The sequence below is a fragment of the Sebastes fasciatus genome, chromosome 9 (genome assembly GCF_043250625.1).
Source record: "Sebastes fasciatus isolate fSebFas1 chromosome 9, fSebFas1.pri, whole genome shotgun sequence".
In the NCBI taxonomy this organism is placed as follows: Eukaryota; Metazoa; Chordata; class Actinopteri; order Perciformes; family Sebastidae; genus Sebastes; species Sebastes fasciatus.
Window position 1 is genome coordinate 5,590,333 of NC_133803.1, and position 25,243 is coordinate 5,615,575.

General features: G+C 41.1%; 4 protein-coding genes across 10 annotated transcripts in view; 2 read left to right on the forward strand and 2 right to left on the reverse strand.

Moving 5' to 3' along the window:
• Positions 1-2,076, reverse strand: part of slc30a6 (solute carrier family 30 member 6) — a 71,888-nt gene extending 69,812 nt beyond the window's left edge. Inside the window, exons 1-2 of the mRNA XM_074645590.1 lie at positions 1,857-2,076; positions 433-479 (exon numbers count right to left, since the gene is read on the reverse strand). Of these exons, the coding sequence (XP_074501691.1) occupies positions 433-479; positions 1,857-2,040 (231 nt within the window). The 5' untranslated portion in view covers positions 2,041-2,076. The remainder of the gene's footprint in view (positions 1-432; positions 480-1,856) is intronic.
• Positions 2,077-5,039: 2,963 nt separating this feature from the next.
• On the forward strand, positions 5,040-8,212 carry LOC141773568 (uncharacterized). The gene is made up of 7 exons (XM_074645412.1): positions 5,040-5,191; positions 5,300-5,428; positions 5,537-5,665; positions 5,774-5,935; positions 6,416-7,039; positions 7,167-7,820; positions 7,965-8,212. The coding sequence occupies exons 1-7, from the start codon at positions 5,125-5,127 to the stop codon at positions 8,210-8,212; spliced, it is 2,013 nt and encodes a 670-aa protein (XP_074501513.1). The 5' UTR covers positions 5,040-5,124.
• Positions 8,213-8,315: 103 nt separating this feature from the next.
• Positions 8,316-11,933, forward strand: LOC141773660 (serine/threonine-protein kinase pim-2-like). The gene is made up of 6 exons (XM_074645546.1): positions 8,316-8,680; positions 9,564-9,605; positions 9,819-10,034; positions 10,123-10,300; positions 10,421-10,600; positions 10,691-11,933. The coding sequence occupies exons 1-6, from the start codon at positions 8,618-8,620 to the stop codon at positions 10,780-10,782; spliced, it is 771 nt and encodes a 256-aa protein (XP_074501647.1). The 5' UTR covers positions 8,316-8,617; the 3' UTR covers positions 10,783-11,933.
• Positions 11,934-17,431: 5,498 nt separating this feature from the next.
• nt5c2a (5'-nucleotidase, cytosolic IIa) overlaps positions 17,432-25,243 on the reverse strand; it is a 28,729-nt gene continuing 20,917 nt past the window's right edge. For all 7 annotated transcript variants that reach the window (XM_074645593.1, XM_074645597.1, XM_074645592.1 and 4 more), the window contains 5 exons: positions 24,655-24,825; positions 23,554-23,605; positions 22,318-22,378; positions 21,615-21,791; positions 17,432-21,519 (listed from right to left, as the gene is read on the reverse strand). In XM_074645593.1, the coding sequence (XP_074501694.1) occupies positions 21,283-21,519; positions 21,615-21,791; positions 22,318-22,378; positions 23,554-23,605; positions 24,655-24,825 (698 nt within the window). In that variant the 3' untranslated portion in view covers positions 17,432-21,282. The remainder of the gene's footprint in view (positions 21,520-21,614; positions 21,792-22,317; positions 22,379-23,553; positions 23,606-24,654; positions 24,826-25,243) is intronic.

Consider the following 25,243-nt stretch of genomic DNA (forward strand, 5'->3'; position numbering starts at 1 on the left):
GTGTACAACCTGCTCTACCTCTGAGCCACAGCCACCCCTGTAATAATGGGGTTGTTCTGCCCAACTTTTCACAGTGATTCTTGTATCTGTTTTATTTGTTTTAAGTGTGTCTATTTCAAGGTCCCTTTGGTTTTATACAGCGCAGATTACGTTGGTCACTAACTTTAACCAAGAAACCAATCAGAGCTTATGGACAGAACATAGCAGGGTGCCACAATGTTATTAAAAGGAAAACAAATTTACATATCTGAAACAAAAAAAAGACATTGCTTTCATTCCGGAGAACCATCTGAATGATGAGTAATCAGGCTCTGAGTTTGTTGCTATGAATTTGTGCGTATGCATACTACTACAGAGAGGAGGAAATAAAAGATCTTCAAAGATGGTCATCAACCCAGAAACCCATCCAATAAAACCCCCAAAGATACTCACCAAGACGTAGGTGTCATGCTCATGCTTCTTTCTGTGCATGTGGACATCTGTGGAAGAATACAGATACCATCGTTAACACGTAAGAACAACAAAAATAAAAGGACATGATGAAAGTTAGACATAGGGCCCTTTTTAAACGATCTATAGCGCATGGTCTACAATGCATGGTGCAAGTGCAGAGTTAAGCGGCGCATAATCAAGGAAGTTCTGGCAAACCATCCGTACATACATATATACACCGATCAGCCATAACATTAAGACCACTGACAGGTGAAGTGAATAACATTGATTATCTGGTTACAATGGCACCTGGCGGTGGGGGGGATATATTAGAGTCTAATATATCGTTGTTCACTTGTGTATATATGTGTATATATATATATATATATATATATATATATATATATATATATGTATATATGTATCGTTGTTCACTTGCTGTCTAATAATTAGACAGCAAGTGAACAACTTTGAACTTTGTGTTGGAAGCAGAAAAAATGGGCAAGCGTAAGGATGTGAGCAACTTTGACGAGGGCCAAACTAGGGGTGGGCGATATATCGAATATAGCCCGTATTCAGAAACTCTGCATTTGAAACAAGCTGTCAGGATTTCTGTCCATTTGTGATGTCACAAATATACAATATTTAGACCTTGACACAATTTTAAACATAAACATTCTAAATGTGTCCCAGTTTATTCCTGGTTCAGTGTATGTAAATAACATCAGCTGACAGGAAGTAAACATGGACCCAAGCTGTTGCCTAGCAACGCAATTCTGTTGCAATTCCATTGAAATGCACTAAAACAGAGCGCCTCAGACAGAGGGTAAATACAGGAATATTCAAGCCGACAGTATGAGGAAAATAAAGTTTTTTTTAACATTAAAACATGTAAATATGTTCTAATAGAAACACAAAATATAAGTATGAACGTGAAAATATGGGACCTTTAATGCATTATAATAATTATAAGCCAATAATACAATGTATATTATTGTGAAACGGGCCATTCTGCATGATGAGTACTTTTACTTTTGGTACTATACTGATATTGATGCTTGTATTTTTGTACTTTTACTTGAGTAATATTTTGAAGGCAGAGCTTTTACTGACTGTAGACTTACTATGTTTACTTCCTCCACTACTACTACATACTGAGCATCATCAGCTGGCTGGCTGACAGGCGGCTGACTGTTAGCTGGATCGGCTCACTAACGTTACACACAAACATGAACAAACAAGAGTCCAGACGGAGCACTGAACTAGCTGTCCCGGTAAAGACACCGTTAATGTGAATAAAGTGAGAAACTTCTCTAAACGTTGACAGCTACACTCAGAACCAGCTGTTAGCTTCGGTTAGCTTCAGCTAGCATCGCCGCCTGTTACTACGTGTTGTTAGCCGTTAGCCTGTTAGCATCACAAACCTGAATCACTGATGTTGATCACATCCACAGAAACCATGTCGGGTTTATCCAGCGGCACCACCTTCCTCTCGGTCACCCCGGACGGCACCACGTCCGGCTTCGTGCCGAACTTTCTGGGGTAGAAGTCCCCGGCATGTTGGTAAGACAGACCCGAGGACGTGGACATCATCCCGTCCATCGACATTTTGGATCTGCTTCTTCTTCTGTGGTGTTTATTGGTGGTCGGTAAACGAGCTTAGAGGCGCAGTACCGCCACCTACTGGGCGGAGCAGGAAAACCAATAAATAAATAATTCCAGTGTGCCTAGAAGCACAAGGCAAAACCTTGTGCTTCTAGGCACACTGCAAAGCACACTGGTCTATTATCCTGCGGGCTTATTCTTCCGCTTCTTCTGCCTAAACTTTGGCACGCTACTCCTCCGGCAGCGTTGCCAACACCTGTACAAAAAGTACATCAAAACGTGCAAAATGATCGGGAATCGCGTGCTATGACCTGACTAAGAGATTCGCGCAGCGGTTTCCGAGAAAATCGCGCGAAAGCGTGATTTTTTTGCTCCATAGGAATGCATTGAAAATCGACGTGAAGAGTGCTCAAAATCACTCCTCTTTGGGGTGATTAAAAGTTTAAACGGGTCACGAGACTTGGGACTTTATTTGGCCAAATGGAAATTTTTTGATAGCTGGCACGGTTTTCACGAAATCGCAGTTTACGTTTTGTGAACTTTTCAGACCGTTTCAGATTTTATAACGGGTGTGTATTGCGTGGGTCGTTAAGGGCTAGAGCGCGTGACATCATCGCTAGAGTGCGGGAAAGCTTTGAAATCTTTTGAAAATGTTCCGAACAAATTGCTCTGTAGCCCACAATGTCCACTCCTCATACACAATTAATACATCAAAACGTAGGTATTTTTGTGCCGGTCGCAAACATGTAGCTATGGAATCAGTCGGACTTACACATTTGGCGACACATGCCTGAACGTGAGAGCAACTGCAGGCTTTGCTCCCATAGGGCCCATTATTAAATTTCACAGAATTTTTTGGATCAGAGAAAAAAGTTAATACTTTTCGAAACTGCCGCCGAGGTCACATTTTTGAAACTACAGACCCAAATGTCGCACCATTTGTTCATCAGAGACTCCTAACTGGTCTCATGAACAATCTAAGTGATAGGAGTCACGGTTTCTGTCGTAGAAGCACTTTTATGACATGTACGTCTCTGGTTAACTCCTATTATAAACTGCCCCACTGCAGCAGTGGCCAATCACCACGGCAACGTTCGATTGCTGCTAGACAGCTGATTCACATTAGCCAATCAGAGCAGGCTGACTAACACAGACACACACACACACACACACACTATTTACTGTATCACTCCATTTCAGTGAGCCAACATGCTCTAAACCAGGCTTCAATGGATCAGGGCCATAATTAATGTGATCAATTACACCTGTGATTAAAAGCCCCCAACTCTCATTGTATGATAACAGGAACTAGGTATTCACCTACTTTTCAAAATAAAATCCCTCAACTCTTACTGTATGTTAACAGGAAACTAAACACTCCTCACGCCCCCCAATCACCATGGCAACCACTGACAGACACGCACGCAGCGAATGGGCCCACAGTGATGACCTCACTATGGACCTCAGACAGTCTGAATCTGCCCTCCCCCCACCCATCCCCCCAGCACCAGGCACACTGGTCAAAATTTCTTGCGAAATTTTCTAGGGAAGTCTTACTATTCCTCTTCCTATGGTTTTTCTTGCGAAATGTTCTAGTATTTATTACAATTAAGATAATAAGATAAAAAAATATATATATAATCTTTCGGGACTTCAATGGTCCATGAAAAGTAAAAGAAATTAAATATGATTAATTCAAAAATATTTAAAAATACACAGCCCCCGAAGTCCCGCTTTTTTTTTTTTAATTAATGTTTTAAATAAAATCTTGTGAATACATGATGACAACTTATGCACCCAAAATATTAATAATGTCAAGATATTAAATAATATGTATTACAATTAAGATACGATTAAAAAAATACTTAATATAATATCATTTATAATATAATATTATATATTATATTATATTTATAATATAATTTACAAATAAAAAGAAATATAAACAATAAGATGCCAGAAAAACAGTAAGAAATTTATTCTATTTCTTTTTTTAGGACCAGGTATAACATCGCAGAAGTATGTAGCTAATGGACGTAATGTTTAATGATCTATTTGCAGAAATGATATATAATAAATAATATTCATAACCATGTTTTCATTAGTGTATAATCACTATCACAATGTTATAATGTTTGTACACATATTATGGGATTTGGCTATGAAAAAAAATCCTAATCTGCGTGAAGCTGTTGTTTTAGTATTTGTTTTTGATTAAAGGTCCCATATCATGCTCATTTTCAGGTTCATACTTGTGTTTTGTGTTTCTATTAGAACATGTTTACATGCTGTAATGTTAAAAAAATAAAATGATTTTCCTCATACTGTCTGCCTGAATATACCTGTGTTTACCCTCTGTCTGAAACGCACTGTTTTTGTGCATTTCAACGGAATTGCAATGGAATTGCGTTGCTAGGCAACAGTTTGGGTCCATGTTTACTTCCTGTCAGCTGATGTTATTCACATCCACTGATACAGGAAATAAACTGGGACACATTTAGAATGTTTATGTTTAAAACCGTGTAATGGTCTAAATATTGTATATTTGTGACATCACAAATGGACAGAAATCCTAACGGCTTGTTTCAAACGCACAGTTTCTCAATACGGGCTGTGTGCATTTCTCCTTATATTGAGCGTTTTGATAGTTTAACAGTATTTATCTATCACTTAACCCTGCTTTATAATATAAAAGACATGAAAATCTCACTTTTTACAATATGGGACCTTTAAATACATTTATTGGTTTAGATTTGACTTGACATCATGCATTCTAAGAGTAGAACTGTACAACAGTAGAATGTTGTGAGGTCATGAGGAAGTTGTGATGTCATGAAGCAGTTGTGATGTCATAAAGGAGTTGTGAGGTCATGAAGCAGTTGTGAGGTCATAAAGGAATTGTGAGGTATTAAAGGAATTGTGAGATATTAAAGGAATTGTGAGGCCAACATTCCGGAGAAAACTCTTGATACCAACCAAAATCTCTCATCAATCTCATTTCAACTGTGAACTTCGAGTCTTCGACATTTCAACGGTGAACTTCGAATCTTCGACATTTCAACGGTGAACCATTACCGTTTGAGAGCCATGCCTTACAAGTTAAGAACAAGATTAGTAAGGACTCCTGAGCGTCCGTCCTCCAGTAGAAATCTGGGTAAGTAGTGATACCAAAATCCTGACGAGAACTGCAGTCTCTCTTACTTTAATATCCATATGATTTAGCTGCTGGGCTAATGATTACTAACGCTGCTTCTTCCTTAAGTCTGTCAGACAGTAGATCCCATCCAGGACATTTCGACGGTGAACCATTACCGTTTGAGAGCCATGCCTTACAATTTAAGAACAAGATTAGTAAGGACTCCTGAGCGTCCGTCCTCCAGTAGAAATCTGGGTAAGTAGTGATACCAAAATCCTGACGAGAACTGCAGTCTCTCTTACTTTAATATCCATATGATTTAGCTGCTGGGCTAATGATTACTAACGCTGCTTCTTCCTTAAGTCTGTCAGACAGTAGATCCCATCCAGGACATTTCAACGGTGAACCATTACTGTTTGAGAGCCATGCCTTACAATTTAAGAACAAGATTAGTAAGGACTCCTGAGCGTCCGTCCTCCAGTAGAAATCTGGGTAAGTAGTGATACCAAAATCCTGACGAGAACTGCAGTCTCTCTTACTTTAATATCCATATGATTTAGCTGCTGGGCTAATGATTACTAACGCTGCTTCTTCCTTAAGTCTGTCAGACAGTAGATCCCATCCAGGACATGCTGGACAACAGGTCAGGTGGAAACCAGAGGGCCACCGAGAGAAAGTCTGACGAGAGCCATGAAAGAGCCATCAAGACTAGCAGGACAAGTCAATGTCCCTCCGAGGGCTTCAGACCGTCATTCAGCAGAGGTTAGATGATATAGAAAGAACCTCAGGGGCTATTTTTTTAAAGTCTGGGTAACGTAAAAATAGCAACACAACTACTTGGTTAGATTTAGGAAAAGATTGACTTAGTTGGGTTTAGGCAACAAAACTACTTGCTTAGGGTTAGGAAAAATATACAAACAGTACATACTGTATACACATACAGTATATAGTGTGACTGGGTCGGTCCGGCTTGTCTCTGCCATGCTATATACACCTGGGTGCTAATAACATCTGCCTTAAAAATATCACCAAGTATAAAAAAATTTGGTTTAAAAATCATGAAAAAATGAGTGTTAAGTGTTATAAGTCTGGCCGAACCACTCTAGTTTTTATATAGTGTTAGGGAAAGGGTTATGCTAAGGATGGCTCCAGTGGTGAAAAGCAGTCTAAATCCACAATTCAGTACTATATAGTTCAGTCTTTTCACATGTTTTCAGCACTAAGTTTCTAACATGTGTTTAGGAAACTTTAACTCCGCTGAGGATGCTGGGACATCGACACCCGCCTGCGCCAGCATTAGCTCCAAATCTGAGGAGAAGAAGGGCAGGAAGAGGAGGTTCGAGGACACAGAAGCATACGGGAAGAGGAAAAGAACGTTCATGAGTCCCAATGAGGGCACCAGCTACCAGGCCACCACTGAGACCACCCCTGAGGCCATCTCTGAGACCATCCCTGAGACCATCCCTGAGACCATCCCTAAGGCCATCCCTGAGACCATCCCTGAGGCCACCGCTGAGACCATCCCTAAGGCCATCCCTGAGACCATCCCTGAGGCCACCGCTGAGACCATCCCTGAGGCCATCCCTGAGACCATCCCTGACGCCATCCCTGAGGCCACCCCTGAAACCTCCTTCAGGTCCGGATCTGATACCTTCATCAGCACCAACTCTGAGGAGAAGAAGGGCAGGAAGAGGAAGTCTGAGGACACAGGAGAATACGGGAAGAGGAGAAAAACGCCCCTCAGTTCCGGTATGGACACCAGCTACCAGGGCACCAATGATACCACCACTGAGTCCACCCCTGAGACCATCCCTGAGACCACCTCCAGTGATGAATTTGACACCTCCTCCACACAAAACAGTAGAGGTGAGTAGAGATAGAAATATGTGAAACATTGATGAAGTGTGAGTTCTATCAGTAAATTCAGTTGAGTTTACTCTTCATGAGGAAGGCTGTTTCAGCGCTTATTTTCTAACATGTATAATGTGTTTAGAAATCTTTGACTCTGATGAGGATACTGTGTCATGGATACCCGCCAGCACTGACTCTGAGGAGAAGAAGAGCAGGAAGAGGAAGTCTGAGGACACAGGAGACCACGGGAAGAGGAGAAGAACGTCCCTCAATCCCAGTGCGGGCACCAGCTACCCCTGGTACCAGGCACCCCTGCGCTACCTCTCGAACCCATTTCCTTCTCTTTTTAATCTCTTTTTTCCATCCATCCCTGAGACCATCCCTAAGGCCATCCCTGAGATCATCCCTAAGGCCATCCCTGAGATCATCCCTGAGACCTTCCCTGAGACCATCCCTAAGGCCATCCCTGAGACCATCCCTGAGGCCACTGCTGAGACCATCCCTGAGGCCATCCCTGAGACCATCCCTGACGCCATCCCTGAGGCCACCCCTGAAACCTCCTTCAGGTCCGGATCTGATACCTTCATCAGCACCAACTCTGAGGAGAAGAAGGGCAGGAAGAGGAAGTCTGAGGACACAGGAGAATACGGGAAGAGGAGAAAAACGCCCCTCAGTTCCGGTATGGACACCAGCTACCAGGGCACCAATGATACCACCACTGAGTCCACCCCTGAGACCATCCCTGAGACCACCTCCAGTGATGAATTTGACACCTCCTCCACACAAAACAGCAGAGGTGAGTAGAGATAGAAATATGTGAAACATTGATGAAGTGTGAGTTCTATCAGTAAATTCAGTTGAGTTTACTCTTCGTGAGGAATACTACTAGCCTAGGAAGACTGTTTCAGCACTTATTTTCTAACATGTATAATGTGTTTAGGAACCTTTTACCCTACTGGGGATGCTGGGAAATCGGCACCCGCCAGCACCAAATCTGAGGAGAAGAAGGGCAGGAAGAGGAAGTCTGAGGAAACAAAAGCATCCGGGGAGAGGACAAGAACGTTCCTACGTCCGAGTGAGGGCACCAGCCACCAGGCCACCACTGAAACCACCCTTGAGCCCATCCCCGAGGCCTCCTTCAGTTACGGATCTGACACCTCCTCCACACAAAACAGCAGAGGTGAGTAGAGATAGAAATACGTGAAACATTGATGAAGTGTGAGTTCCATCAGTAAATTCAGTTTAGTTTATTCTTCATGGGGCGTACTACTAGCCTGGGAAGACTGTTGTATAATGTCTAGTGGATGTTGATAGGCAGATCTTGTTACCTTTGGACAGAATCAGACTGTTCACAGTCTTGATGCTAAGCTAAGCTTAACCGTCTGCTGGCTCAAAAGGTCATATCGTTCCTCTAAGTTTCAGTCTTGGCTTTTCGATTCATATTGGTAATAGGATTCGATTTTAAATTAGTAATTGTTACTGTAGTATTAGGGGTTAGTTTAGAAGTGGAAAGAAAGTTCTGAACAAGTACAGTCAAAGTGTTTGTGTTTTGTTTCTGCAGCTGACTTTGAGGCGAAATATGAGGAAGAGGGAATGCTGGGTGAAGGAAGCTTCGGAGCAGTCTTTGCTGGCCACCGCAAGGACGACCATCTGCCTGTAAGTTACACACACACACACACACACACACACACACACACACACACACACACACACACACACACACACACACACACAGAATCCATGATTCATGTATCCGCTCTGTATGTAGTCAACGTATCCTCATACAACGGTTCATATGATACTGTATTTTACAAAAAGTTATTCCTACTTTTCATTGCGCTTTCCTACGAATGTCCAGCAACACGTGACGCATGTGTCAATTTCTGCTCCAGTCTTTTCAAAATAAAAGTTAGATTTAGGAAAAGATCGACTTGGGTAGGCTTAGGCAACAAAACTTTTTAGTTAGGTATTGGAATTTGTTTGGGTTAAAATAACACCGGGAGAGGCTTAATTTAAGTACAGAAGTTACATGAGAAAAACTACTTAATTATGTTTAGGTAAAGATCGACTTAGTTAGGTTTAGGCACCAAAACTACTTAGTTAGGTTTAGGCAACAAAACTACTTAGTTAGGTTTAGATAACACAACTACTTAGTTAGGTTTAGACAAAACAAATACTTAGTTAGGTTTAGACAACACGGTTTGGGTTAAAATAATTCCGGAAGTGGCGTAACTTAAGTAGCGAAGTTACATGACAAATCAACGTTGACTTCAGGTTTCACGCGGGGTACAAACACCGGCCTATTGGGGAAATTCCGGTAATTTTTGACCCACCCATAGACCCCGTTCCCTCCCTGCGCGGCAGTTGTCGCTCTTTATACTTCGTGGTTCACAATTACGTGGATTACATACAAATTGATTTTGTGGGATATATATATACGAATGACAGTGCATTACTTTTCGTAGGTATAGCTACGAAGGGTGTATGAGAACAGCCTCATGTAGTATAAGCTGACCAAATGTCTGTTTCTGTCCCGTAGGTGGCCATAAAGCGTATCCGCGAGTTTCTTTACACAACAGTGGTAAGAGATTTGTTTTTCATCCTAATACCAACACTCTACATTATTTAAATCATTTGAGTAACATTTATTTTTAGTTATTTTTATTCTGAGTACAAAGGGAACATGTTCCTCTTGTACCTCATACAATCTAACAGTTAAAATACTGTTAACTTTTGTATACATGTGTATATTAAGGTTTCATTATTTGCTTTCTCTTTCACTCCATATCTTTAGGATTTGGATGGGGAAGTTACAGATCTCCCTACAGAGGTGGCGCTGCTGCTGTACCTCAATCAAGCAGGAGCAGGAACCAGTGCCGTGGTGGGCCTGCTGGACTGGTACAATCTGGACAATGAGCTGATTCTCGTCCTAGAGAGACCCGTCCCCTGCATGGATCTCTATGACTATTTGGGGTCCATACAGTCATCAATACAGGAGGACATGGGCCGGGTAAGCAGTTGATGACATGTGTGTTTCTGTATGTGTGTCCACGCCAACCGTGTCACACAGTCTTCATGTCTCTTTCTTTCTCCCCCAGATCATAACAAAACAACTGGTGGAAGGTCTCCAAGAGGTCCAATCCGGAGAAGTTTTCCACAGGGACATCAAGATGGAAAACATCCTCATCGAAACCGGTTCTGATGTCCCACGTGTCTGGATCATTGACTTTGGCTCTGGCGAATTTCTGACAGAGGAGAGGTACACTGAAAATGAAGGTAGGCTGTCGTTCTTATGGTCCTGTTCTCTGAAACAACCCAGCATCTTTGCCGTCTCTGTCCTGTACTCCCGTCCCTCATCCATTAACCTTTGTCTCTGTGTGGCTGTATGTATTGTAGGTACCCAGTTATACACTACTCCTGAGTATATCCGGCGTGGGTGGTCCACGCCTGAAGCTACCACTGTGTGGCAGCTCGGTGCGGTGCTGTTTGAGATGCTGCATGATGGGGTGACCCCCTTCCATAACCCCCATGACATCATCAATGCAGTCCCTGACATCCGTGACACTCTTTCCTACAGTAAGACATGCAGTAGAATACAAGCACACACATAAACACACAAAGAGTACAGCATTTGTATTTAAACATGATTCCTGTTGGTCTGTCCAGATTGCCAAGATTTTATAGCACGCTGTATGGACAAGAGCCCAGAGGCCCGACCCACCCTGGAGACTCTTAAGCACCACCCCTGGCTCGTGTGAGCTGTGGTCCTGAGGGATCCAGTCTGATGTGATACAGACTGGACCTCTCGGACCACGGATGGATCCCTGAAGACCACGGAAGGACCTCGTCCAGGGTTAACGCTGCTGTAGTCCCCATATGTGGCTCCCATTGCACTCTCTCTTGAAGCAGTAGAAATCAGACCGAGAGGCTGGTGGCGTCAATCTCTAGTAGGGCTGTGACGGGGAGGAAAATTTCTTGTGACAACATGGGTGTTACCGATTACACCAGAGATTTTACAGGAAAAGATGACGGTCATCATGTGTAGCCGCTTACTTTGATCTTTACCTTCAGGTGGCTGAGTGACTAGCCTCTCCGGTAGAACTTTTGCTGCGGAGCCGCTGGGGTGTACCCGGCGCCGCTCCCCGCGCACACCAGCTATGACCGTTCCGTCCTCCTCTTAGCATTGGGTATAAATCTGAAATTTAAACCGCGTTTGCTTTCCTCTGCCATCTCTCGGTCTTTCAACTCTCTCCCGTCCCGTGTGTGTGAAATCTGACTCCTGCTACTCTCTGCTGAGAATCTGTATGGAGCAGATGCATCGGTCGTCCGACTATCTATTGACAACCTGCCGCTGCAGGTGTGGGTGGCGGGTATGTAATGTAATGTGCCCGACCACCGTGTAACACTGGTAACACGGACTACCGCGACAAGCCATAGTGATTATAGGCCTACGTTCATGCTTCAAACACCCAGCTGTCCGTGGAGAGGGGATCTCTCTTTGAATTGCCTTTTCCGAGGTTTCTTACCGAGTTTTTCCTCGTTTTCTTAGAGAGCTGGAGCTGGGTTGAGAGTGCACGGGATAATGTACAGCGAGCCGGTCATTGTTGTCCTGCTAGCTGTACATTATCCCGCTTATTACACGGCTACTTACTTAAGAAATCACTAATTTGAGACAAAAATGGTCCTCCACAGTCCGACATCAGAACTGCGTCCATAGCAAAGGTCTGCTATGAAGAAATAACAGACCGTAGCCGTGTAATAATGGGGTTTTATTTTATACATGGGGCTACAAATAAAAATGACTTGAAGTGAATTCAAAATGTCTACAGGGTGGAGGTGCAGTGGTGATCACTGTCACCTCACAGAAAGAAGGCTTGATAAATAAATAATGCCTCATTCCTCATAAGAACTTCTTGAAACAATGATTTATTTGTACTATTACATCTTAATGTTTTTGAAGAAAGGGTTGCTGTACTGGATTGCATGAGATTGTCCATGTGTTCATGATAAATTGCAGTTAAGATCAGCGGGACTAGCTCCCGACATTCAATATTTGGATGGATGTGCAGTGACTTTGATGTTTGAACTACAGGTCATGTGATAAATGGGACCCAGAAAGACTATTTTACAATCACGTCTTTACAAAAACTAACTGCTGGAAAATTATTGAGAGGCCTGAAGCCACAAAGAATGATAGAAAGCTTGTTAACAAGAGTTGGTACAGTAGAATAAATAACAAATGAAGGACTGGTTTTCAATATACTGTAATAGAAGAGGGCATAACAGCAGCCCACGAAAGGAAACATCTAAAGTACTCAAAGCTGGCGGCGGAACACCAAGAGGCTGGCTGGAAAGCAAAGGTTTATCCCGTGGAGGTCGGATGCCGGGGATTTGTCAGCAAAGCAGTAGTCCAACAGTTCCGTGGTGCTGACGGGATGACGCGGTCAAACCTGCGGAAAGCTGTGAAGGAGCTAGGAGAGTGTAATATTTCATATAACATTTTATAGATTATATTTATGATTAGTTCGACAAGAGAAACAAAAATCTGGTTCACGTTTGTCTTAAAAACAATGCAGTAGGCCTTTATTTTAAACATGGTAGTGCTTTTCTTGCATACATCGTTAGTGATCTGTCGCACGATAGGTTACATTCAGTATGGCCACGGATCAAACAATCCATAACATGAAACGATTCATAAAACAATTATCGCTGCCATTTGATAGCAGATAGAGCAACATTTTTACATAAATTATATCACCTTGGAAAAGAAAATATGACACTGAGTTCTTGCACTCTGATGCAGAAGCATGCACTGCAGATGTTAATATTTCTGGAATAGGTGAACAGCTGGACCCAACAACTTCATTTCCATTATTAATACTTTTTTTTTTTTTGGTTTTCTTGTATGAAGTCAAAGTTTACATGGTCATTTACAGATTGATTTTCATGACAGCTGAAGTACCGCGGTGTTGGGTAGCATTTTTTCCATTCAGTCGTGACTCAGCACAGATATGTACACTGATTTCGGTCTGGGCCGGTACTCGGAAATGTTCCGTCAAAGTGAAATATTGCTCGCTCTCTGCCATGAGATTCAGAAGATTTGTGAATAACAATAGGAGGAAAAACAATCTGTTAAACAATAAAAAAAAATGTCAAATAAAAATGTATAAAAACTAAAATGTAAGATCACACAGACTCAAAAAACTCACATGGATTAGAAATCGATTACACACAATTAAAAATCATCCAACCATTTCTTGTGCAAAAATATTTTCCTTAAGGAATGATAACTATTATGACAAAATGTGGTGGCACATTGATATTTCCTTATATAGAAAAATAAAGAATATAGACGATGATTGGAGAAAAGACATAAAACAAGTAGGAGATCCTACATCCAGGCCCGAAGCCTTTTTTCTCTGAAGGTGAACTTCTTCAAGTGCAAAGGTTATTGAAATGTTTCAGCAACGACATTTAGTGATGAAACACATACAAAAACAAACCTGTTACGGATTAAAATCATAACGACTATATCTCATTTTGTGTATCTGTTTATATGTATTACATATAAATGAAATGAAACTAAACCAAACCTGTGATCACTGATTATTGATTGGGAACATACATATGTAAATTGTTTGTAATGTACGATGTTGTATTATGCGATTTTATGTATGATGTGCTATTCCTTATTTTTTTTAATTTATTTTCTTTTTCTTAAAAGCCTAACCAGGGACAAGGTCTGCAAATTAGCTATGGCTAGAAGTCCTATATATACGTTGCATCGGTTGCACTTTAATTAAGTGTAACAATGCTTATGTATTGTCCCTGTCAAATAAACTAATAAATAAATGAAATAAAAACATACTCTGATGGTTAAAATTCATAAAAGTTGATTTTTGTATTTATTTATTTTTAATAAAAAGTGAACATAGTTGCAGAAACACACATAATATTCATTACAACTGAACAAATAGAAAATATTGGATATCAACCCTTCAAAATGAGCTGTCCATCTCAAGGACTGAGCCATGATGTAGGTCAGTTATTAATTATTATTTTCTATGTGCCGTTTTCTTTTTTTCTCTACATTTATTTATTTATTTATTTAATTAATTTATTCAAGGTTTCGATCTTACCATCACGAATTATACTACTGTAGTACTTATTACTTTTAATTCTAACTAACTAATTAAATTATTTTAAATATTATTTGTATGATATTTTTTCTGTAACTTTACCTCTAGGGATGGGAAGAAGGCTGGACCTGTCTCTGTGTGGGAGTGGGAGGCGATGTGTATGTGTGTGTGTGTACATATTAAATGTTAAATGTAAGATAAAAATTTTTTTGTATTATGGCATCGGCGTTATGTTTGTTTTGATATGTTTGGAAAAAAGGAATAAAAAAGAATTTTCCAAAAAATGTAAACATGTACTGTAATCTACATTCATCTGTCATGTCAAACAGACTGGGATGAGATTTTCAGGAAAAGCTCATGAATGGTATAATAGAATCTAAAATGCAGTTCATTCTCTGCCTCATCCAAATCACACTTCCTGTCATCCTCTTACCAGTTTCCACAACCATAGGCAGGGTGTCACAATACAAACTGATCATAACACAATAAGCCTAAATGCAAAATTTGTATTTTACTTGGTACTTCTTTTGACCATTTCTCCATTAAAATAGTTATTCTGACAATATCAGGCAGCTGTGCATTTAAAACAAAACAAGAAACTTTGTTTGCATCGTTGCCATTTTATTCTCACTCCTAGACTAAATAACCAACATTTATTTGCAGGAAGAGAGTTTAATATTTGCTCTATAAACTCAGTTGCCAGTTCATAGGCTACACTTAGATTATTAGGGCCTATTACGGAGTATTAGGGCCACATTGAGGGGAAAAAAATAAATCTGAGATTTCGAGAATAATATCATAATATTATGAGATTAAAAAGTCATAACATTAGGATAATAAAGTAAGAAGTTTACGAGAAAAAAAAGTAATAATATTATGAGAATAAAGTCATAATATTATAGTGTAGTAATTTACGTGTTATTTTCTTTTTTTTCCGTAAAGTTATGACTTTATTCTCGTAATATTACGACTTTGTTTTATCCTAAAGTTATGACTTTATTCTTGTAATATTACGACTTTTTTATCCTAAAGTTATGACTTTATGTTTTGTGGCCTTCATTTAAATACCGTCTTCACGTCTCCTTCTGCCTCTCTGACTTCTGTTTGAGGTGGGCTGTATTCGGAACCGCATACTGCATACTACTGAGGAGCGCAGTATGCAGTACATACTGCATACTGCGCTCCTCAGTAGTATGCAGTATGTGACAGTTAAAGTGATGTATTTAGCAGTATGCTAGACGAGGCTCAATTAGCCTTTAAACCAGCTCTTAAAGCACAGGACAAAAAAACAAACTTGTACCACTATTACAATATTATCAAAAAATACAACTTTGATTTTGTTGTTTATGTTCTGCTTGTTTACTTTATAAGATACTGCAGGTTTAAACTATTTATTCTGGCAGCTCATAAAGAAGTCCGACAAACAGGATCATCAACGAGGAGAGACGGGAAATATAAAACATTCATCCACAACGTTTACTTTATTGAGTAAAGTAAACGTGCTTTTTCAGTTACAGCAAAAAAAAAAAAGTGGACTGATCTCCCTCCAGATATTAGAGAAATGTTAAAAAAGTGTCATGTTGTCTCAGCAGGAACCTCTCTGCCCCGTCAGAAGCTGCTTTTTCCCTCTCCTCTTCTCTCTCCTCTTCCTCTCCTCTCATCTTCCCTCGCCACTCTGCTGCTCTGCAGCCGCTCTTTGAGCGTCACTGGCCGGCTCTCCAGCGAGCTACGCCCGCGGGCGATTGTGGAGCTTTTTAACTCGAAAAAAGGCAAATAAACACAGGTTCCTGTTAATTTATAATGGATATCTGTGTTGTGATATTTAAACAAACTATCCGTCAACAAGGAAATAAAAGCCTCTTGTCTACGAGACCGGAGTGAGCTCCAGCAGCTCATAGCGGTCTCTGAGCTTGACTACCCGGCTTGCTGGCAGCGATCCGGGCAGGCGCTCGCTGGCTGTCACAGTATTCTGTGGAGCTTCTAAACTCCGACAACGGTGGAACACATGTTCGATTCGCCATCTAACTTCGTAAAACGGCCGATATTAATAATCTACACAGTTGATTTCTCGCCTCAAAAACTTTCAGAAGTGAATTTAGTGTTGAAATGGCTACAAAAAACGTAAAAAACAAGCAGCTTTTGGCTGCTGTTTTTGTACCCGTAGCCTGTACTGTTCCAGGGCTTTGCATTGTGGGATACAGTAGGCAAGGTAGACTGGTCTGATGCATACTGGAGAATTTTTCCAAATCAGTACGTCATCCGGGTATTTTTGGCATACTGTAGATTTTGCTTTTGTTCGCATACTGCATACTACATACTACATTTTGGCCAAATCAGTACGTACTACTAGTATAGTATGCGGTTTCGATGCGGTCATAATCCCCCCCCTCTTACTATTCCTCTTCTTACGGTTTTTGCCGCGCTACTCCTCCCGCAGCGTTGCCAACACCTGTAAAAAAAGTACATCAAAACGTGCGTAATGATCGGGAATGGTGTGCTATGACCTGTCTAAGAGATTCGCGTAGCGGTCTCCGAAAAAATTGCGCGTAAGCGCGATTTCTTTGCTCCATAGGAATGAGTGGCAAATCGATGTGAAGAGAGCTCAAAAACACTCCTCTTTAGGGCCATACAGAGTCGCCATACTTTAACGTAGAAAAATTATTAAAAGTTTAAACAGGTCACGAGATTTGGGACTTTATGGGGCCTATCATCCCCCTTCTTCTAACCTCACTATGGTCCTCAGACCCCCCCCCCCCCCAGCACCAGGCACACTGGTCAAAATTTCTTGCGAAATTTTCTAGTTTTATCTCTATTATCTCTGTTGCTCTTCAGTAATTAATCAGAAGATTGTGTACTTTCCTTGAAGTCGTTCCCCACAGACCAACAGGTTTAGACGTACACATGCATGACTTTCCAGACACAGTTTTAGGAGTATGCATGCGCTACTTCAAGAACCAGTTTTAGATGTAGGTTGAAATAAACCATTTACAAATTTCAGAATAATTTATAAAATTCTCTCTTCTGTGGAAAAAAATCCATTACAGTGGAAACTGCTTATAGTGATCACGATTACAGTGATTAAAGCTGAAGTAGGCGAGATTGTGGAAGTGGGTGACACATGAGCAGATGAACTACCAGCAGGTCTGTTAGCAGCAGCTTTGGATGAAATTCCCGTCAATAGTAATTACAGTTATTACCCACAGATGTAAATGGTAGACAGAATATTGGAATTCTGAGTAAAAAATCTAATCAAAACTCAGCTACAATATCAGATCAGAAAATTTATTACAAACATCAGTCGTGACTCAAACCGTCTCTGCTGCAGCGTCGCTGCTTTCAACATTCTTCACAACAAATTTCAAATAAAACAGAAAAAATGCAACTTCAACACATGCATTTACTATTGCTGGTAAAAAAAAAGTCATTCATTTGGTTCACTTTACACTTGAGTATGTCTGATTATCAAACTCTAAGTTAGCCTTAAAAAAGCTGACAGCAAGCAGGCATGCTCAACAGTTGTGAAATGACTGAAATCATTGGTGCTGCTTTCTCTGAAACCTTTGTGTTACAACAGCAGCAGCAGTAGTAACACAGTGTACTATTGCTCCCATACTCAAATAACAAGGAAAACATCCCGAGGTGCAGCAGGGCCGAGAACGGCAAAACAACCAACTGTCAGCAGGACATTTAAACAAGTAAAAATATGTCTCTTCAGTCCAAACAGGACGAGGCAGCTTCAACAAATGTAATCAGTAACTTCTTGAACACACAAACAGCCCGATCACTCTTTAAGTGAGAAAATACCAGGTTAGCCTTCCGTGAATCAGAGAGATTTTCAAGGGATCAATACTTTGTGATCATTCCAGCAGATCAGACTTTTTTTGGAAAACAGGTCCTCCTGTTAAATCACAGCAAGACAGTAACATAAAACACGATAATACTCAAAGAAAAACAGCATTATCAGCACTAAAATATACTAAAACACACTTTTACACCCTCATCATGTTGACAGTATGTGTATGGAGACAGTCAGCTCCACAGTGGTGGCACAGTCCACTTCTCACATTACAGTAACTGCATGTTTACTGATTAGCAGCAGGTTCACCTCTCTATGGAAGACCATTACCGCCAGGACAGATACATGCACATACACCAAGCATTACCAATGACAAAACACAAACACTCATGGGAAATCAAAATAATGAAATAGTGTCTCATAATTTTGACTCGTAATTGTGAAGTCAAAATTTTTGAGATAGTCAAAATTATGATTATGATCTTGTAATTACGATTTATTATCTCGTAAATTTGACTTAGTGAAAATTTTAACCGTTCACTTAAATTTTTTTTTTTTTGAAATTGTGACTTGCTTACTATCTCATAATTATATTGTATTTGTCCAGTCAATCTGATTTAGTCCAAATTTTGACCTCTCATAATTATGTCTTAAAGCCGTTACACACCGGCAGTGTTTGTTTTTTTCTACGTGTGATTAATTCGCATGGCAATATATTTTTTCAAACTGCTGTTTTTGTCATGTTCTCACAGAACACGAATTTTACACGTCGAAGAAGCAATGTCATTTTTTTCCGGAACAAGGTTGATTTTCTGAGCTTTTCGCATCGTGAATAACATCAACCAATCACATTGTGCTGAACGGGTTGAGTTGCGTCTTTACTTATGGAACAACACGGAGGCTCCGTATTCCGAACCAGGACGGCAAACTTTGTGTGTAAAGGCCTTTAGGGTCTGATAATGTTGACTGAAATGTTTCAGAATTTAGACATTTTTAACCTACTTTAGTATCGTTATCTGGCAGAAATGGGCTTCCATACCTTTCACTTGTCACTCTTTAGATGAAAACAATTCATGTTCATAATATACTTTAACAATGATTCTCATTCACACTGCGAGATGAATAAGGCAGTAACCTTGGTGCAGGATGCAACATCTACATCTAGTTTTTAAAAAACACATAATGCAGACAGACTGAATAACCGTGAGGACTCCAGGGTGAGAAGTCATTTACATTCTGTGGGAGATGTGGTACAACACAGAGAGGAGAATTACTGGATAAATAAGTAAATTAAGTTTCTCTTAGCCGGTACCTGATGATTTCACCTCACCACAGCATAGCAGGCATTACAAACTCTGTGCTCGACAGAAAATACTCTCATGGAGTAGAACTGTTTTAGGATTGACTAGTTTCAGCAGCTGTGTTTTATACACAAACTACAAGTTTCTTCAAGTAAAAATCCACCCTCGGATGTGCTGTTATTTAGTTCCCACACTTCCCACTATTCCTTTAAAAAAAAAAAAAAAGAAAGGATGAAAGCTTGTTGCTTTTGAACACAGAGGCGAGTCGATGATAACACAAGATGATCCAAACATCTCGTCTTGTTGCTCTGTTGAGGCTGCCGTCGGTGAAGAACATTTCACACCATCAGACATTTGTCGTGGATGTTTGAAAGAAGCATTTCTTCTACTTCTAGCTGTGCCGAAATACTTCAGCGTGTCATCACATCTCTACATTTGGCCAGTATTCTTTGCAAGTGGAAAAAAAAAATTACACCACAAACAATATGGTCCCAAAAATGCAAAGTCTGTGACTGACGTGGCTGTAATCAACAGTGTTTACAGAGTTTTAGGGTGGATTGTTCCTTTAAGATAGGTGAAGCTAAGTTAAGGTTAACCGTTTCACCTCAGTACTGTGCATGTTATAAAGCTAGAGCTATGGTGCAGGAGTTAAGCAGCATGGCTGTCAGCTGTTTACAGTGCAAAATGGACTCCAGAGGCCTGTACTACGAAGCGAGTTCAACACACCCAGGGTATCTTCTTGTTATCTGGCTTAACTAACCCTAACAACCATGATCCCGCCAAGCGGTCCGACGACGCTTATCAACTCAGTAAATCAACCCAGGTTTTCTTAATCTGGCTATGAGCACGTTCACATGAAAGGGGCGCTTTTTGCAGCATCTGACCAATCACAAACATGGACAAGTCTACTGTCAGGAGAGCGGCACATTTTACAAAGGAAGAGCAAACTATAATATTAGACAAATACCAAGAAGTTAAACACATAATCCAGACTAATAATAACACGGTTGAAGCTGCCAAATACAGGAAGGACAGCTGGCAGAATAAAAAAACTCCAGGTGTGTGAATGCGTAAATTAACAGACTTATGAATTTAATAGAATACTCAAAAGTCAGATATGGTCGTCTAGATATTATAGATATTATAAAAAGAATTCAGAATATAATGGATGAAAAGATTGCTCTTATTATGCCTTTTGACAATAATGTGGCGTGTGTGACTATTTCAACCTTCATTCAGCTGCGTCCTCGTCTCCGGCGGTGTGAAACGGATGTGAGATCAAGTAAAAGAATAAATATAAAAACATATTTCAAAGCGGTAAACACCCACAGCACACAGCCAGATGTCCTTCCTGCATTTATCAGTTTAAACTGTGTTGTTTTTAGCCTGGATTATGACTTAAACTTCTTCATGTTTGTGTAATAGTATGTTACGATCTGCACGCCGAGCTCTGATTGGTCAGTAGGCGGTGCTTTTACAAGAGTTGATCTCTTATTTCGAACATAACCTGTCCCGGAGCAGGTTTGCTGTTCAACATAAGTTACCATGGTGATCTACCACCGTCGTAGGACTGAATACCCAGAGTTAACCCTAAAGTGACCTCGCTAACCCCAAATCCTGCTTCGTAGTAGAGTCCTCAGAACGAGGCCCAAACAAAATCAGAAAAATTCCTCCTCAAACAAACCCACCAGACCCACGAGGATCTAACAGCTGCTCTACCTGAGGAAGGTACTTCTTCTAAACTCACTTTAGAAGAACTCTTCTACCCACGGACAGGTGCGTTTACCAGAGGTGTAGCAAGACCACTTGAATCCACAGAAGTCCATATCAGAAACAAGACAAGGTCCAAGAGCATGTAGACGCAGTGTACCTGTTCTTTAAATGTAAAATAGATCAAAAAAGTCAGCGAGTGGATGCGACAATCAGGCTCAGTAGTTATGAATCAAAGAAAAGATCAACTTAAAACATGAAAACAGGATGTACTGGATGTGACGGCAAGCCTCATCTGCAGACCCCTCTGCTCTACTCTTCTTCCTCCTCCTCCTCCTCGTCATCATCCTCATCATGGCAGTGGGTGATCTCTTGTGGAGCCTGAGGGAAGAAGTGGGCGGGCTTGATCTCGCTGATGGACCGAGTCAGCTGGTGCCGTTTGCACTCCATCTCCTTGAGGTCGACGTCGTGGCGGTTCCGCGTGGCCAGCGGCGACTCCGTGTCGATGACGTTGACCTGGGTGTGCTCCACTGTTGACTCATGAGGCATCTGGGAGGGAGAGTTTTAAATGTGATGCCATGAATGAATCAAAAGTACATAAAGTCTTGAGACACAAATGAGTGAGAAGTGTGAGTGAACCTCACCAGCACATGTGCAGCTCTGAACAGATAGCTGAAGGGGTAGTACAGCAGGTTGATGAAGGAGGCGGCATACAGGTCCGCGTAGCGCATCACTTGGGAGGCGAACAGCGTCTGTCGGGATCCGCTGCGAAACAGACTTCCCATCATGCCGTAGCACATGTCCATGTCGTGGGTCACTTTCTGGAAAGGACACGGAGACATGCCTGATATTTCTCCTCAGTCCTGAGGATAGCAGCCCACCTGTCCACAGCTTTTTATAGCCACATGGTTCCATCTCGCGCCCTCTTCGTTTTCTGTGTTTGCTCAGTAGGTTTCGGTTCGGCTCGCCCTTTTGCGGCGAGATGCTTGGTGTGTCTCAGCAGGCGGGACAAATTCACACTCACTTTACATCTAAATTAAACAACCTAAAGCCGGGTACGCACTACACGAGAATCACGTTGATTTTGAGCCTGATTCCCCCCCTCCAGACAACGGTCAGCAAAGCCCCGATTTTTGGATGGATCTAAAGATTATCTTTCCAGATATTCCTGTGATGTGAGGTATGTTAACAGTGTTTTTTAAATCCCCCGATCGGCTCGGAAGTCAATCTTGGTCGCGTCGATTTCAAATCGTGTTCAATATTTACCATCGGATATGCTGTTGTGTGTGGATCTATTTTTAAGTGAAAGACAGGAGGAAGAAATGTGTGTGTTGGAGGAAGTCGTACCTTAATCCGTTTCTGCAGTGAGCTGATGTCAGGCCTCTCATTGCTGCTGCTGTCCAGATGCCTGAGGACAAAACACAAGTGTACTGTGATCTGTGAGCCCAGCTCCACTGAAAAATGTAGTTTCCACACCAAGCCCTGAAAGGAGAGATTAAATAACCAATTTCTGCCACACTTTCTGTAAACAGAGACGTCACACAGCCCAGGTCAGTTTCAGACACTGAAACTGACAACCACATCTGTTTATGGAGCCAAGTCACTCTGGTAAAGTAAAAATACTTCATACTTGGGGGCAAATGCACAAAAATGATGCAACAATGCAGAAAAAGTGTAAATAAACCAATGAAACTATCTCTAACCAGAAGATGCATTTAAATCAGCACAAAAATTAAAGTTTAACGCAGGAACATAAAGCAAAAAATAATTTCACTTTGAGCACTGATGTACAGAGCTGTTGTGTCCCTGCAACCTGTATGTATACAGCAAGTATGTGAATTAAACACCCAGGCATTATTTCTACCCACATCTTTCTAAACAGCTGGGACACGATAAATAACCACTGGAGGACATATAGGCAATCCTACCACACTGGATGATTTATTAACTTTATAAACTTGCAAAGCGTCTTCTTTCAGGCTATTTAACTAGAGAGAGATACAACTGAAATGTTTTTTACAGTGTTGACCCCTCACTGAAATTGTTATGCCAGGAACAAATTTCTATAAATTCTTCTTGTGCTGACATTAATTTCAGTTTTACCCCTACCAGAATTGCTAAAAAGGTGCAATAAAAGGGGAACACCACCCAAATTATTATAATTTATTATTATTATTATAATTACTTTCTCTCAAAGCCAGAAACCAAAGAAGTAAGTCTCAAACTGATTGAGACTGATTTCGTGGACCCACAGAATGTTTGTTTTCTTTTTTATACCCAAATGAGCTTTATTATATCGTAGTGTTCTCAGTTATGAAACAAAAAATGTTCCCTTATGCTCAGAACATTCCCCTGGGTGCTCTCAGTGTCATCTAGAACATCTTTCCAAATTCATTGTCGGGAGCAGTTTTGGGATTTGGGAGAGAGTTGTTCATGTTTACTTATGTTTTCAGGACTGTTTTAGACCATAGGGAATAACATGTATGAATTTTGAAAATGGGAGTAGTACCCCTTTAAGACCTTTTTTGAAAGAGTACACTGCAAGACACACCGAAACAGTTGACTTAACAAAGAGGAACTCACTTGTAAAGCTCTGCGAGGAAGCAGTCCAGAGACTGAAGTTCCTCAAATATGGCTGAAAAACAAACAACTTGCATTAGTACATTTATGATGGTTTCAATCTATAATTAATGCTGCGATGATCGGGCACTCGCAGCCTTTGTGCAAGTTGGGGGTAACTGGTTGGACGCTGGTTGAAGCAAATGTGCATTTCCGTGACCATCGGACACGGCACGCACAAGTTAGACGTTATTTCCTGCGTGGAGTGAGCGGCACAGGAAATGACGTATTGCACATTTTGCACCACTTCCTGTGTCCACTATGTGGCGCTAGAGACCACACATGTTGCTCATTATCGAGTGCAGATGACACAATGTGAATTTCATGTTAAATCGAATGATATTTGTCACATATCGCTGACTTTGTTGCCAGTAGGTGGCGCTATGACTATGAGTCAATATTGCCATGTAGATATCCTCAGGCCTGGACTGGACTGCTAAGAGAAGTATGCCAAACTATCGCGACTGTAACTTCCTGTTGCCAGTAGGTGGCGTTATGAGTATGATTAAAAATTGTCCTGTAGATGTCTTCAGACCGGGACTCCCATCAGACGTGTGAAATTTTAAAAAGATCTGACCATTTTGAGTCGAGTTACAGCAGTTTCTTTCGTAATGGCGAGTCATTGAAATTCAACGAAAACTCACAATCTTGACTAGGAAGCATCGTCAAGGTCTTAAGGCTTTTCTGACCTAATTTGAGGTGGATCTGATTCATTTGTGAGGCAGAGTACATCAACATGCAAAACATGTCATTTCCTGCTACCAGTAGGTGGCGCAACAACTATGAGACAAAATATGCATGCGAATGTCCTCAGGCAGAGTCCTCTTATAAGGCATGAGAAATTTGGAAATAGTAAATAACGACATCAAATTAAAAATGGCCGACTTCCTGTTGGGTTTACACTATACCTCCAAGAGGCTTCTCTCTTTTTTTTTTTTTTACATCTCAACATGTCACATATACCTAGCGAATTTCATACATCTAGGTGAAACGGCAGGTTTTAACTAAAAACGGCGGTTATAAAGCTATACGTGCACGTATGAATGTATATAAATCCAGTCTCACAGCTCTTGTCAGTCCACACATGCAGCTCCTGGGCCAGCTCGGGTATCACCAGGAAAGTCCTCCAGCCCTGGCGCTTCTTGGATTTGAGGATGTCACCAAAAATGTGGTCTCCGATGTATATGACTTCCTTTCCTTTAGCACCCAGCAAGTCACACACGATGTCTGAAGAACCTGAAAGTGCAATTATGGCATTATGGGAAGTGTATCCAAAATAGAAGCACCTTTTCCATTACACATGTGCTGGCTTGGCTTGGCTTGGCTCATTACAACAGGGCTACCTGCTTTAAGGTGTGTATAAACCATGGCTGTGACTAGTGGTCAAAGGAGCGGCTGTAAAACGGTGGATAACCACATTTCATTTCCTATTTTCTTCAGAATAAAAGTCCCCCGTTATTTTTGCTGCTTGTGTTCCTCCTCCCTGCAGTATAAGTAGACTTGTTTTTATTGAACAGGCGCTGACAAAGCTCCGCTAATTCGGAGATGAACACATTTCATTTCCTATAGGGAATTGGAGTGACGTCACCGAAGAAAGTCAGCCATTTTTGGAGGATAAAGGGTAAGAGTGCCTTCCGTTGGCTGTTTACTGCAA

Bases quoted from the DNA above. Each gene is read 5' to 3' on its own strand.
- LOC141773568 (XM_074645412.1), top strand. From the start codon at position 5,125: ATGCCTTACAAGTTAAGAACAAGATTAGTAAGGACTCCTGAGCGTCCG. The intron at 5,936-6,415 runs GTTAGATGATAT...ACATGTGTTTAG, and splicing joins CAGACCGTCATTCAGCAGAG to GAAACTTTAACTCCGCTGAG. The intron at 7,821-7,964 runs GTGAGTAGAGAT...TAATGTGTTTAG, and splicing joins CTCCACACAAAACAGCAGAG to GAACCTTTTACCCTACTGGG.
- LOC141773660 (XM_074645546.1), top strand. From the start codon at position 8,618: ATGCTGGGTGAAGGAAGCTTCGGAGCAGTCTTTGCTGGCCACCGCAAG. The intron at 9,606-9,818 runs GTAAGAGATTTG...CCATATCTTTAG, and splicing joins AGTTTCTTTACACAACAGTG to GATTTGGATGGGGAAGTTAC. The intron at 10,035-10,122 runs GTAAGCAGTTGA...TTTCTCCCCCAG, and splicing joins TACAGGAGGACATGGGCCGG to ATCATAACAAAACAACTGGT.